Below are 16,617 nucleotides of genomic sequence, written 5' to 3' on the forward strand. Positions count from 1 at the left end.
TGTGGAAGGCATTCAGGCTTAATTCGGGGAACTGGAGCACAGATCCAATTCCCTAAATCAAGAGCCCCTCACCAACATCAAGGAACCTTCCTTGAGGGGAACCCAGCCAGAGCCAGGCAGTAGTGATATCCAAGAGTCTGCTTATTTTTTGGATGCACCATATTATTATTATTGTAATCAAGGGGGAAGCGCTAAACCCGGAGGATTATACAGCGCCTGGGGGGGGGATGTGGAAGGTATTCAGGCTTAATTCGGGGAAGTGGAGCACAGATCCAATTCCCTAAATCAAGAGCCCCTCACCAACATCAAGGAACCTTCCTTGAGGGGGAATGCACCATAGATATGTGCCTCCTTTTACTAACTGCAAACGGGTCATATAGATCAGTTTCTGATAGTTGTTCCATCATTGAAAACGAGAGAGAACTAGTATGTTATGTGTGTAACTGAAGTAATTTGTTCTGTTTGCGATGTTGACAATCAAGGGACGTTAGTAATGGTCGCTTTGTGAGGTTTGAAGGTTATCGACTGCATGGGGGTCATTAAGACGACTGGATATAACCTGCAGACCACGGTCGTGATTGCTTAATCACGACGTTAAAGATTAAAGTAAAGTCTTGCTGCTATGTATGATAATTAACCTTTGTAACTTTATTTGTGTATACCTGAATAAACTTACAAAGACAGTGATACACACTCCTCTGTGTATATATACTGAGAGACTTACCTCTCGGTGTATATATACAGAAAGATATACACCTCTCTGTGTATATGCCTCTCGAAGTATATACACTCGGGGCCAGGAGCTGAGTCTCGACCCCTGCAGCCACAATTGGGTGAGTACACGGGTGCCCCGTGGTTCGGTTGGCAACGCACTCGCCTCACACAGTGTCCGTGGTTCAGTCCCCTGCATGGGTGGAAACATTGGGCATGTTTCCTTACACCTGTTGTCCCTGTTCACCTAGCAATAAGTAGGTGCCTGGGTATCAGTCAGTCGACTGTTGTGGGTCGCATCCTGGGGAATGGAATAGACTGCCCGCACATGTCAAAGCCAGTCATAGCATGAACCAGTTCAAGAAGAGTGCCAAAAGGTGTCTGATGAATGTAGCTACAGAAAGGGAGGGGAATGATTTTTTATTTTTTAGCTAACACACGTAAATTTACCTTATTCCTAGTAATGACCCTTGTATTGTAGATAGTCTTAATGACCCTAGTGTAGTAGATAGTCTTTTTAGTATGATAATAAGATGTTATCTTCATTATAGAATAATAAGAAAATATTATAACCTTTATATTATAATAATAAGGTAAAAGGACCCCAATGGAAATAAGTCACTGTGACTTTTTTGGGTTATCCCAGGTTCTCTACACATATGCTGCTATGTATGATAATCTATGTAACTGTATTTGTGTATACCTGAATAAACTTACTTACTTAAGGAAATAAGACAGAGAGTTCGTGACGATGCACTAACTTTTTTGGGTTATCCTGGGTGGTTAACCCTCCCCTGGGTTAAAAATCCGAACACAGGATATATACACATAGTATATATATCCTGAGGAATGTACACCTTTGTATATACCATGTCCTTCATTATACTGTGTTATAATATCCTTGCATGCTTTAACACTTATTGAGTTCTCTTTCAGTGTATTCATCGCTTCCTTGTTTTTCATTGGAGGCATCATGCACCGTCTGCCAAACTCTTGTGTTCATAAGTAATAATTTCAATGTTTAATTTTGGGACCAATCCCTCCAGTATCTTCCAGATGTAGATTATGATGTATCTTTCTCGCCTACATTCTCAGGAGTACAGATATAGGGACTTCAAGTACTCAGTAATTTAGGTGCTTGACTGAGTTTATACGAGCTGTGAAGGTTCTCTGTACATTTTCCAGCTCTTCAAATTTGCCTGCCTTGAAGGGGGCCGTTAGTACACAGCAATATTCCAGCCTAAAGAAAACGAGTGACCGGAAAAGTATTGTCAATGTCTTGGATCCCTTGTTTTGAAGGTATTAGTTATCCAAGCTATCATTTTTCATTTGCTATAATAAATTTTTTGTGTTCCTTGAACGTGAGATCTGACATACCATTTCCAGAGGATGGGTATGGGGTGACCTACCACCCAAAGGATGGGTATGGTATAACTGCCGCCCTTAGGATGGGTATGAAGTGACTACCACCCACAGTATACCTAGAGATACCTGGAGAGGGTTTTGGGGGTCAACGGCTCCTGCGGCCCGGTCTGTGACCAGGCCTCATGGTGGATCAGGGCCTGATCAACCAGGCTGTTACTGTTGGCCGCACGCAGCCCGACGTACGAAACACAGCCTGGCTGGTCAGGTACTGACTTTAGTATGAGTAAGACAAGATAAGATAAGGTTTCGTTCGGATTTTTAACCCCGGAGGGTTAGCCACCCAGGATAACCCAAGAAAGTCAGTGCGTCATCGTATGGGTATGGGGTGACTACCGCCCAGAGTATGGGTATGGGGTGACTACCGCTCACAATATGGGTATGGGGTGACTAACGCCCATAGGATGTGTATGACGAATACAGATATCAAATAAACTCTTGTCTATCTTTCAGGATGTCGGCCTCTAGCCAGAGAAATGGACGTGTGTGGTTCACTAGCCGCAAGGTTCATGACGACCATATCAAACACCATCACAACCACAGGTAACCCACACATTAACCCTGCTTGCTGTCACCTCTTTGCACCTTCTGTTGAACCATGACCTCTCCAATAGATTTTACCTTTGCCGTTGCTGCTGGGTGGTATGAATCTTATGACCTCTTGGTATATTCTTAGTTCTTCCGTCATATCATGGAATGACTTTCCTCCCTCTCCCCCACTCTTCCATTTACCTTTCATACAAGAAAGTTCTCACTCCCTCGTAGTCTTCTCTCGTGTAAACTGACCTTCCATCATTCTCTCTAGTCCTCTTTGAACCAGATACTACAAAGAGCATCATCACTGGCTCCTTGTGGCTCTCCAGTCAACTTTTTTTTTCTGTGTCCAATTCGCTGAGACTAAAGACCAGATCCAGCCGTACTGGTTCGTCTGCACCTCCTTCCTGCTTCTTTTGTCAGCTGGATCAAGAAATTTTTAATTACATTCTGCATCAATCAAGCGGAGGTATACTCAGTGAAAGATCGCAGTCGGCAGGGTTCGAAATCACGTCAGGGGATTCTGACTCCCCTGATATATATATATATATATATATATATATATATATATATATATATATATATATATATATATATATATATATATATATACATTATCTCTACGTCCACAGCAGGACTCGAACCTGCAAACTGTAATCAGAGTACACAGTACTCCGAGCCAGACCCCAGATAAGAAGGGGCGCTTAGCCGGAGCTAGACGATGTTTTCCCATGTCCCGGGACACCAGGCTTGTTTTCAAAGTTATTTAATCAAATCCTGCCACATGGAGTGGTACTCTGATACAGAGTTAGCAGGTTCGAGTCCTGCTGTGGACGTAGAGATAATGTTTGTAAATAATTCTAAATAATTTCGCCTGTTTGCGAATTAAGCACACACACACACACACACACACACACACATATATATATATATATATATATATATATATATATATATATATATATATATGGAGGGAGGGGGTAAAGGAGGTTTTGTGTGCGAGGGGCTTGGACTTCCAGCAGGCATGCGTGAGCGTGTTTGACAGGAGTGAATGGAGACAAATGGTTTTTAATACTTGACGTGCTGTTAGAGTGTGAGCAAAGTAACATTTATGAAGGGATTCAGGGAAACCGGCAGGCCGGACTTGAGTCCTGGAGATGGGAAGTACAGTGCCTGCACTCTGAAGGAGGGGTGTTAATGTTGCAGTTTAAAAACTGTAGTGTAAAGCACCCTTCTGGCAAGACAGTGATGGAGTGAATGATGGTGAAAGTTTTTCTTTTTCGGGCCACCCTGCCTTGGTGGGAATCGGCCGGTGTGATAATAAAATAAAATATAAAATATATATATATATATATATATATATATATATATATATATATATATATATATAATTTGCCAAAATTCACCTCAGACCTCCCGCACCGTCTTAACAATGGAAGAACTTTAATAATAACTGCTCAATTTTGCCGGTAACAGAGAAGTGTTGGGAATTATGGGCGGGAGTCGCAGGTCATGGATGATGGGTCACTTCCGGTAAACGAGGACATGGCGCCTCGCGGAAACCTTGAGGAATGTAACTGGGGGTCACTCTGGAGCCCAGAATGACCCCTCAGAGTGGGGGGTCACAGTGACTCCCAGAGTTTGGGGGTTATTGTGTGCTCGTTGTGGGTCTCTTTTAATGTCCAACCTATATTAGAAGTTATCCAAAGTTCTTGCCTCAATAAAGCTACCTGGGAGTTTGTTCCACTCCGTTTTGCATTTTATATGCCAAGATATTTTATTAATGAAAAAAAGGTGCCAAACACATTAAGTAAATATCCTATATTTGCTTGCAACAGAAAAACAACAGTGATAAGATTTTCTTCGGATTTTTAACCCCGGAAGGTTAGCCACCCAGGATAACCCAAGAAAGTCAGTGCGTCACCGAGGACTGTCTAACTTATTTCCATTGGAGTCCTCAATCTTGTCCCCCAGGATGCGACCCACACCAGTCGACTAACACCTAAGTACCTATTTGCTGCTAGGTGAACAAGACAATAGGTGTAGGGAAACGTGTCCAAATGTTTCCACCCGCCGGGAATCGAACCCGGGCCCTCCGTGTGTGAAGTGAGAACTTTAGCCACCTAGTTCCTAGGCCTTTTGTGCATCCATATGCTTCTGTACTACCATTCACAGGATGGATATACGGTGCACAATAAATTAACTTCGACAGCGAAATTGAATTTGTATGACCCTAGTGGATTTAGCGTTTTCTTACAAATATAATAATAATAATAATAATAATAATAATAATAATAATAATAATAATAATAATGACTCATATTGTGGAAAATAGTATATTTTCCGTAAATAGTGTATTTGTATGTAAATTAAAACATATTGTATTTAATAAAAATTGTTATCGAAAATGGGAAGCCCTGCGCCTGCACATACGGGACTCGCCATTGTTGTTTGAATTGGACAAGAAACGTTAGTGAATAATCGGAAGAATTTTCGTCACTCTAGAGATTAAACTGGGCTGACACCTCTCAAATAGGAGCCGAGATTGTTGGATGTTCATTCCTGCATAACTTGAGATATCAGACGACTGGACAAGACAGCTCCAGGAACCTCAGATAAGCTATCTAAATTTGTGTTACAATTCTGGCCAGCATTATCTTCATAAATTTGGTTAGAATGAGGTTTTTGAGTATGATACACATTAATCTCCAGTCAAATTCGTGAGTGATATTAAGATATATTCTCCTTCTGTTATACAAATGTGTATATATATATAATCATTTATTAATTTTAATATACAGTCCACAAATATATATTTACCAGAATTCCTGGTGATACATATTTCATTTGTAATTAATAGGTCTAGAGCAACTTGTGGATATGACAGTTGTAGGTATCGAAGGGGGACATTTTTGCGACCTAGGTGTCCCAAATTCCTACTTGTCTATGTAACTTTGATAAATAATAATTATTTTTGTTATCATTTACTGGTATGTACATTATGAGTTACATCCAGATAAATGTAATTTTCCACACATATTTTATAAGACTCGATTCTAACTTTTATCAACCCAACCTAGTCCATAAGGATAATTGGATACCGTATCTGTTACCCGAGAAGCAGACAGAGGTTCGACCCATCCTTGCCCTGAACGACCCACAATGGTTTGCCGCTTCACGTAACATAAAATAATAATCAAAGGTGGATTTCAACAGGTCCCGTTACTGAAGCTCCTTCACATTTCTGACTGATGACTTGAGAGGCTCTGGAGTGCGTCTTTCCAAGGGGTAACTGCGGTGTTTTGGACATCGCTAGAATTATGTTGAGTCTTGGATCCATAACCACGTCCTGCCCATAAGAGGGAAGAAAGCGTGCGTTGCCTAAATAAGCTCTGTTTGGGACAACGTTTCGCTGTGTAGAACTTCCATCATAAGGTAAAGCTCTACACAGAGCGAAATATTATTTAATACAGCTCTGCACAACGAAACAAGACGCGATGAAGCTTGAAACAGTGAAACATGACTTGATACTGCTCTAAACACAAGATAAACATTACCTGATGGACCTTTACACAGGAACAAGACGCGATGAAGCTCTACACAGAGTGAAACATGATTTGGTACAGCTCTACAGAGAACGAGACAAGACTTGATGAAGTGCTACACAGAGAAACGTGACTTGATTAGACTCTACACATAACGAAAACTAACTTGATATTCTACGTAATTTGATAAAGCTCTACATAGAGCGAAACACGATAAATCTTTACACAGAGCCAAAAGTTCACCCAATAAAAGCTAGTCCCGCAACTCGTTTCTTTTGTTTACGTTCATTTGAAGTCAAATGAGGACTGGTGTGCGCAATCACCCACGTGGTCGCCTTTGGCTAAGCATTCCATTATGTCCAAATGTCCTTTTGTATTTAACATTAACACGGTTCCTTAGAGCTTTCCAAGCCCCATATACACGGGTTCAGCGCTTTTTGTATATATTATAATAAGAGAGATTCTTAATATTATGTCACGGGTTAATACCAACAGCTTGCCTGGTCAGAGGCCGGACCAGGAACAGTGTCAGGTTGGAACCTCTCCCGACTCCTTGTGCTGAATTCCCCACATGGATTTTAACACTCAGCATGAAGCACATAAATTAAAGAGCTTTTTTCCGGCAGCATAGCACTTCCAAAAATAGTTAAACTTTGAGTTACGAAAGATTCTTAGCTTAGCAGTCCAGAGGTGGACATAAACACGGCCGGTAGGCCATATCCGGCTCGCAAAGGAATTTTATTCTTTCGTTACTGTGTTTAGCAATTTATATTACCTCCAATTTAAGAAACAATTTATTTTGATATGATTATGTCTTGATCAGGAGGGGATGTTAGGTAGCCATAGCAGCAAGACTCAGCAACGCTGGACTTACTCAATATAACCTTACAGATTATTCCCTGTGTTCCAGAGATCGTATCTTCACGTGCCCAACTATTAATTTATTTCTTTTGGCTCAGCAAAGACCACGTCAATCTATGTATTTCTGCATCAGTGAATATGTCCGTGTTTTCTTCCCCCTTGGTGTTTGCTCTGAGCAACCAGGTCTCCCGTAGCTCGGTTGGTAGCGCACTCAGCTCACACACTGAGGTCACGGGGTCGACTCCCGGTAAGGGTGGAAAGTGTTTCCTTAAAACACCTGCTGTCTATGTTCACCTAGCAGTTAAATAGGTACGTGGGTGTTAGTCGACTGGTGTGGGTCACATCCTGGTACAAAATTGACCTAATTTGTCCGGAATGCTGTGCATAACAAGAGGCTTTCTATATAGTAGTATGGCATTGATATCAGCTATGGTCTGTATACTTTGTACTGTAGAAGTAAAGATTATTAATTTTATTATTGTTATTATTATTATTATTATTATTATTCGTCACGGCGCCATACATCAGCTCTTTCTAGGATAAAGAAAAGCTTATTTTGTTGTTGACTCAGATAGGTGTAAGGCTATGTCGAGGTTTAGACAAAGTGTACAGGTGGCGCAGTTAGGAACTTATTTTTCACGTTTCTGTTTTTGGAAGAAATTTTTGTTTCTTGTTCCATTCCAGCCCAGATTTGGGCAATATTTGTTTCCCGGGCTAACAAGAAGCTGGACTCAATAAAGCTTAAGATTTTGTGGCCCCAGTAACACCTTGTAGTGTCTCACCTGACTCACTTCACCTACAGTCTCCCACTTGGTTCCCGTCACCTACAGTCTCCCACTTGGTTCCCGTCACCTACAGTCTCCCACTTGGTTCACATCACCTACAGTCTCCCACTTGGTTCCCGTCACCTACAGTCTCCCACTTGGTTCACGTCACCTACAGTCTCCCACTTGGTTCCCGTCACCTACAGTCTCCCACTTGGTTCCCGTCACCTACAGTCTCCCACCTGACTCACTTCACCTACAGTCTCCCACTTGGTTCACGTCACCTACAGTCTCCCACTTGGTTCACGTCACCTACAGTTTCCCACCTGACTCACTTCACCTACAGTCTCCCACTTGGTTCACGTCACCTACAGTCTCCCACCTGACTCACTTCACCTACAGTCTCTCACTTGGTTCACGTCACCTACAGTCTCCCACCTGACTCACTTCACCTACAGTCTCTCACTTGGTTCACGTCACCTACAGTCTCCCACCTGAATCACTTCACCTACAGTCTCCCACTTGGTTCACGTCACCTACAGTCTCCCACCTGGTTGGTAACTCTCGCCTTCCACACCGAGTGTCTATGGTTCAATTAATTGGCTTGATGCATGTGAAGGGTACTTGATCAAAGGAATTAGAGCTAAAATTCTCTCTCTCTGATATCGTAATATTTCTAGGTGAGTCATAATTTATTTACACGATTCTCCAGTTATTTAAAGATAATGTCACGACTTTTGTGTGTGCTTGTAAGTCGCACTTAGGTCAATATTACGTCCTGTGTTTACGTAGTACTGTGGTCAATATTACGACCTGTTTATGTCATGCTGCGACCAATAGTACGACCTGTGTTGTACTGCGGGCTATAATAACTTACGTCGAACTGCGGTCAATATTATGACCTCTATTTATGTCACACCGCAGTCAACATTACGACTTCTGTGTTTACGTGGTGCTGTAGTTAACATTACGATCTATGTCGCACTGCGGTCAATATTACGACTTGTGTGTGTGTGTGTGTGTGTGTGTGTGTGTGTGTGTGTGTGTGTGTGTGTGTGTGTGTGTATACGTTAAATTGCGGTCAATATTACGACCTCCCAGTGTTTATAATTGCACTGCGGTCAGTACTACGACCTGCGCTCAGTGTTTCATGTTTGCCTCGTACTACTGCACTCTTATGACCTCCATGCGTATAATTACGTTGTACTGAAGTGGCTATTATCATTATTACGTTTATTGAAGGGAGTGGTAAATCCCAGGAATCATACAGCACCTGAAGGAATGGGAGATACTATCTTATTCCAACTTCATTGAGGATATCTTGGTACTGTTGTCAATGTGACGACAGTACCAAGTTGCGTGACAAGATAATTGTTGATTAATAGTTTATATTTATCAACTCACAGTCGCATGCTCATATTCATGGTCACAATCATACGATGATACCCATCCCAGGAGGGCGGTTTATATGTATTTATGAAAACAATATAACCACATCCAAATTTCTGAACCATCATCCCTCGTAACCTAGCACATCACCAAACTTAACCACACCATCATATACCAGTTTCTCACTTGCACATTACCACGACCTTTAAACTTCCATAATTTTCCAAAATATTCACTAATAGACACAAGGTCGTTCCCACAAGGTCCTAGCACCACACCCACAAGCACCTGGCCGCAAATTATTGCCACGAGGTGAAACACACAGGGGTCCCAACAGTGAAGTCTTGACCATACGGTCCCAGCTACGAGTTAACCACAGGATCCCAGTCACGAGATCTTGACCACAAGGTCCCAGCCATGAAATCCAAGCAATGAAGACTAATAAGGAAAACCGGAGGAACGAAATTACATTGTACGAAGACATGAACGAGGGGAGAGAACACGATGTTAAGGTAAGATAAGATAAGATTTCGTTCGGATTTTTAACCCCGGAGGGTTAGCCACCCAGGATAACCCAAGAAAGTCAGTGCGTATCGAGGACTGTCTAACTTATTTCCATTGGGGTCCTTAATCTTGTCCCCCAGGATGCGACCCACACCAGTCGACTAACACCCAGGTACCTATTTTCTGCTAGGTGAACAGGACAATAGGTGTAAGGAAACGTGTCGAAATGTTTCCACCCGCCGGGAATCGAACCCGGGCCCTCCGTGTGTGAAGCGGGAGCTTTAGCCACCAGACCACCAGAAACAGTTTGAAAGGAATGAACTAGGGACAAGAGAGGCATAGATGAAAAATAAAAACACAAATGAATTGCAGGAATGTGAAAAAGAACTTAATTACCTTAAGGGTGGTTAGAAAGAGGAATGACCTAGATAAGTTACGGAAGCAGAAGGTACACTAAGGGTTTATGAGGGAAAGATAAAATTAGTGGGATGAATTGTAAAGGACCTGCCTAGTATGGGCCAACAGGCCTGCTGCAGTGTTCCTCCTTTCTTATGTTCTTATAACCGTTCGTGAGGAGACAGACTTGACCCCCTGAAAGCACAACTAGGTGACTACAAGTAGATGAGTAACGGTTGGGTATCTTACTACTGAAATGTTTCGCCTGCACAGTAGGCTTCTTCAGTCGAATACAGAGGGGACAACAGAAGCAGTTCAAAAGTAATGATGTTGTGATCAGTCCATAAATCTTGTGGAAATTATTTTAAGGTAGTCAGTCCCTCAGCCTGGAAAAGAGTTTAAACTCCATAATCTGCCAAGCTATTAGAAGCTACGGCAGAACGTAATAGTTGTGCAATAGTTGGGTCAGCAAGCCTGCTGACCCAACTATTATACATATTCAGCCTCACTGACCATTTCGTAGTCGAGAGGCTTTAACTTAAATAGCCCAGCCGACATCGTAATCAAGGGTATATACATCTGGAGTCTACCTAGAGGGTATTCCGGTGATCAACGGCTTCGCGGCCCGGTCCACGACCAGGCCTCCCGGTGGATCAGGGCCTCATCAACCAGATTGTTACTGCTGGCCGCACGTAGTCCAACGTACGAACCACAGCCCAGCTGACCCGGCACCGACTTTAAGTATCTGTCCAGCTCCCTTTTGAAGGCAGTCAGGGGCCTATTGGTAATTCCCCTTATGTATGGTGGGAAGTTGTTGAACAGTCTTGGGCCCCGGACAATTATGGTGTTTTCTCTTAGTGTACCAATGGCACCCTACTTTTCACTGGGGTATTTTGCATCACCTGCCCAGCCTTTTACTTTCGTAGAGAGTGATTTGTGTGTGCAGATTCGGGACCATTCCTTCTAGGATTTTCCAAGTATGATTATGTGATTATGATATATCTCTCTCTCGCCTGCGCTTCAGTGAGTACAAGTCAAGTGCTTCCAACTGTTCCCAGTAGTTAAGGTGCTTGACAGAACTTATACGTGCAGTAAAGGATCTCTGCACACTTCCTAGATCTGCAGTTTCACCTGCTTTGAACGGAGATGTACAGCAATATTCCAGCCTAGAGAGAACAAGTGATTTAAAAAGTATCATCATTGGCCTGACATCCCTTGCTTACAACGTTCTAAACTAGTCACAGAGTTATGGAGTGATAGTGTGTATACATATTTTTGGGACACTATGTATATCAGTTAAAATCAATTACACTATGCTATGTATTTTATATTGCATCGACATATGTTGACAATGCTACATAACTAACTTATGAACCGGACAAGAAGTTCATCATAACTGGACGGAAGTGTTAGCTTGCTATGTACAGCTAACGCTACTTTTGACACCAAAACCTTGGACAAAAATACAGATTTTGGTTTAACCTGTTTGCGGAAGTATGTCATTCTCATCTGAACTTAGTAACATTTATGCATTAAATAAGACACCTCGTTTATGGCTTGCCTAGGGTTTGGGGGGATGGCTGTGTCTGATCATTTTAATGTTATTATTAACGTGTACTGCCACTAACTACAATGCTCTCAGTGACTTCCCTGACAATGAGGTTTTAAAAAAATGTAAGATAGTTAATTGTCTCCTTTACTTTTTATAAATTAAGGTCAGTACATAGTGTTTAGAGTATGATCACAGAGAACCAGAATGGTAGAAACCGTCATGAGTCAGACTCAGTGAGTCAAACCTGCCACTTACGCCGGAAACAGTAAAGAAAAATAACATTTACCAGTTTCTGGTAGATTTCTTAATGTAGTTTGCTTGTTATATCCATCATGGCCGGGAAGTGAACAGGAAGCCCCTGTGTTGCTGGGCCATTAATTAGAGAGTGGAATGGAAGCCCTTGTCTTGTGCTGAGTATTTAAAGAGATGGGAAAACCTATGTGTGTGTGTGAAGGGTCCCAGAAATTTTCCTTCATGTGGTTTTTTTTTCTTGTTAAATTTTGAGCAGCATTGAGTTTGGCTTCCATAGTTTCTTTTTTTTTTTACTTTGAGAAAGAATGATTACATATTGTCTGTTTAATACGGCGATTAAATAGCTGGATTATTATTATCAACATATTCTCAAAAAAATCTAAACTGGAGTGAGTGACGAGGTGGCAGTTACTTCATGTATAATAACTGGTTGGTTGAGCAATGGGAAATAAAGACTATCGATGGTCATTAAAATAGTCTTTCAGTGTATATACAACTCTCGGTGAATATAATCCCGGAAAAATGTTCTTTATATGTTTCACAATGAATATTTGTGGTGGTAAGGTTTAATGTAACCAGTTTTGCTCAGTTTATGAGTGAGATCAGCCGTAGAAAAATGCAAACGTGCGTCAGTACATCACACTGAAGACTTAAGTAACACTAATTATGACTCAGTCTTCAATATGCAGAGATAATCCCACTAATCGAAACCTAGAGTCAACCACAAGAGATAAATTTGACATTAACAAAAGTTGGAGGCTTCACTGCTATAGTTTTATTCCTAGTCTCAGTGCAATACTTTTTTTATATTCACAAACCACTGATAAAAACAATAGCGGTAAAGAGCACTCAGCACAGCTGTGTTGGTGAGATAATTGTCTGTCTTAGTAAGAGTCTTGGTTAGTCACCTCACTTCCGGGTGGATTTTCGTAGTCGTGTTCAAAATATTGCATTGATGTAATCCATGTAGGTGTGGTCGTCAAGCTTCAACAAGTATCAAGGTGGAGCTGAACATGATACTACTAAAGATGTATGACCACTTCTTTAGCCTTGTATTAAATGATAATGTAGGAAGAGCCTAGAAACTTTTTTGTTTTTCATGGCTCATTCCTGTGAGGTTTTTCGTTGTCAGTATAGAAGTATGTTAATCCGATTTTTGTTTTCTATTTTGTAGCCAAGAATTATTTTCAGTTTAATATCTAAGAGGCATTGTTAAACCACAGGGGTCACACAGCGCTCGAGGAGTGACCTATAAAGAGCTTGTTATATTCCAGGAAGGGGTGGGTAGTTCCAATTCCTTGAATCAAATGCTCTTCACTGACAAAGCACAACCCCCTCCCCTCCCTCCTTCCTTTCTTGAAAGGATTTATAGTGAGAAGTATCTGTCAGTCTCTTGACGAATTTGTTAAGTTCCTTAAGTCAGTTGTACATGGAAGTAAAGTGCTCTTTGCTGTATCACCTCAATAAATCGTTGTATCTTCCGCATATGGATGTCAGTATATATAATGATGTGGACTGAGTTTTCAGTAATACCAGTGCTGTGTATAACAGACAGAGGCGGCCTCAAGATAGAGCCTTGTAGCACTCTTCTACAAATATTATAATAATATAATTTAAAGGTCACATACTAAATCCTGTTTTATCTGCTGTTCTATCTTTGTGTTTCAATGTTTAGTTACCTTTTCTTTTATCATTTTACCATGTTTGCTTGTCTGTTCTACCTGCTAACATATCTGATTGCTCCGTTCCATCTCTTGTTAGTAATTACCATGGTGCTTCTCTCTTGTTACATGTTTTGTTGCCTCTTTTACCTCTGTTACCATGTTTTGCCTCTTTTAGTCACATAATGACAACGTATTCATACGCTTGGACTACTTTCAGAGTACTAGTTACTATTGCTTATAAGCAGCGCACGCCAGAAGTTACCACTTGACACTTTCCAGAAGTCCAAATGCACCATGTATTAGATCGTTTTCCTCTGTAGAATTGTTCACTGTATCCCCTAAGGTACAACGAATGTAACATTGGTTGTGTCAGAGCTGTGGTTGAAAACTTGAAGTGAATGTTGAGTGTTAAGTGTCTGGCGTCACCCGGTGAAGGGATGATCAAGGGTTACTGAGGCTCTTTTTATTTATAACCGGGAAAAAATTATCTGCCAAGCGCTGCTGGTCACACTTCAGATGTCGCGCGCCTCTCCTAGGCATCTCGAAAAAAAATATAACAGTTAAAGAATGGGTGTCAAAACCCTGTACTGTAGTAAGTTCGCCGGTCTTGTCCCGGCCCTGGTCTTTTCCAGATGGTGACCCGGCTGTCATAACCCATATTAATTGTTTACCCTTAAATTAGCCACAGTATGTCTCCAGCCTCATACCTCTTTCTTCAGGCTGAGACACTGAACATCCTCAATCAAGGCTAAGGTGTTCCGTAGTTCGATCGGTAGCTCGCTCAGCTCATACATTGAGATCCGTGGTTCGATCCTCGGTACGGGTTGAAACACTGGGTGTGTTTCCTTAAGACAATTGCTGTCTCTGTTCACCTAGCAATAAATAAGTACCTGGGTGTTGGCTGACTGGTGTGGGTCGCATAGTGAGGACAAAATTAACCTAATTTGCCCGAAATGCTCTGCATAACAATTTTTTTTTATATAGTATGTCACTGATGTCAGCTATGGTCTGTATAAGTTGTATCATATACTTCTAGAAATAAAGATTATTATTATTATTATTATTACTATTATTATTATTAATATTATTAAAGGACTGAACATTCTCAGTCAGGGCTAAGAGACTGAACACTTTGAATCAAAACTAAAGGATTGAACATGTTCAGTCAAGGCTAAGGGACTGAATACCTTCTATCAAGGCTAAGGGGACTAAACACTTTAAAATTACCTCTCCACCTCCACTGTCTCTTGAATTATGGTCGCCTCTGTATTCGACTAAAGAAACCTGCTATGCCAACGAAACATTTCGGCAGTAAATATGCCCAAGTGTTCCAGGGACTGAGCACCCATATAATTCTAGTTCAACAGGTTACAGTAGCAATGCAGTAGTTCATTACCATTGTAACTTGGAAAAAGATACAGAATTGCAACATAATGCGATCGCATCATACAGTAACTTCATACTGCATCTCCCACCAGCATTGTAACTTGCTTAGTGATCATTATTACATAGGTGCCTAGTCCTTGGAACCACATTGTACCTTTGCAGTGTATTTGCTGCCACCCACAGGACGGGTTTAGGGTGCATAATAAGTGCTGTTAAACTAAAGTGCTCCTCTTGTATTTTATTCATCAGTGACGGAGTTGATACTCCCAGGATATGTTACAGGATATGACTCACAGCAGGACTGAAGTTTCTCACTCATTTCAAAAACTTTTTTTTTTTTAATCTCAAAATCTAGGCTACAGCAGCTGGCTAACACACAGGGAGCCTAGGAATCTAACCCGTGACTTTTTGATTGTGAGTCGAGCACTCTCAATAATCTCACAACCCCTCAAGACACAAATTGTTATTTATTTATAGTGTGAGGTACTTTACGAATGTCTTTGCGATCAAAATGGTTCGGAAATATTCATATTCGTTAATGTCGATTAGGGTAGGTTAGACTGGGTTAGGTTACTTTAGGTTAGGTTAGGTTAGGTTAGGTTAGGTTAGGTTAGGTTACTTTAGGTTAGGTTAGGTTAGGTTAGGTTACTTTAGGTTAGGTTAGGTTAGGTTAGGTTACTTTAGGTTAGGTTAGATTTGGTTAGAATAGGCTTGGTTTGGATAGGTTAATTTATAATATTCTTTATATCCGTAATTACCCGAAATTAACGAAACTTAATAAAAAAAGATGAGTCAGTTTTATCAGTGAGGGACATATCGTATTATCTCAAGCATACATTTTTTTTTTCGAACGACTTAAAATGTGGAGAAGAGGGGGAGCGCCTGTGATCCATTGTTATTATACTGGTGAAGCTCTGAACCTATGTGGGTCACGCAGCACCTTAGAAGGATTTACTTATCATGTCTAATTCGGAAGCTGTCATTCTAACGCTCCTAGAGAGAACTAGTTACTAGACAAAGACGGCAGCTGGTGGTGTAGGTTGGCTGGTTAATCGGGTTTAAAGTCTATTGGCTACATGCTTACCACCAGTCAAGAATAAATTTCCAAAGCAGGGATTCAACTCTTAAGTGTATATACACTTAGAGATACACACCTCTCAATATACACACCTCTCAATATACACACCTCTCAATATACACACCTCTCAATATACACACCTCTCAATATACACACCTCTCAATATACACTTCTCTCAATATACACACCTCTCAATATACACTTCTCTCAATATACACACCTCTCAATATACACACCTCTCAATATACACTTCTCTCAATATACACTTCTCTCAATATACACTTCTCTCAATATACACACCTCTCAATATACACACCTCTCAATATACACACCTCTCAATATAAACTTCTCTCAATATACACTTCTCTCAATATACACTTCTCTCAATATACACACCTCTCAATATACACACCTCTCAATATACACACCTCTCAATATACACTTCTCTCAATATACACTTCTCTCAATATACACTTCTCTCAATATACACTTCTCTCAATATACACTTCTCTCAATATACACTTCTCTCAATATACACTTCTCTCAATATACACTTCTC

The 16,617-nt window shown here is 41.0% G+C and overlaps 1 protein-coding gene across 2 annotated transcripts in view; it reads left to right on the forward strand.

Annotated features, from left to right (window-relative positions):
- The window catches only part of LOC128685056 (metalloreductase STEAP4), a 192,906-nt gene that overhangs the window by 28,516 nt on the left and 147,773 nt on the right, over nt 1-16,617 (forward strand). For both annotated transcript variants that reach the window (XM_053771511.2, XM_053771512.2), the window contains exon 2: nt 2,587-2,676. In XM_053771511.2, coding sequence (XP_053627486.1) covers nt 2,588-2,676 — 89 coding nt within the window. In that variant the 5' untranslated portion in view covers nt 2,587. The remainder of the gene's footprint in view (nt 1-2,586; nt 2,677-16,617) is intronic.

Source organism: Cherax quadricarinatus, chromosome 5 (genome assembly GCF_038502225.1).
Source record: "Cherax quadricarinatus isolate ZL_2023a chromosome 5, ASM3850222v1, whole genome shotgun sequence".
Taxonomy (NCBI): Eukaryota; Metazoa; Arthropoda; class Malacostraca; order Decapoda; family Parastacidae; genus Cherax; species Cherax quadricarinatus.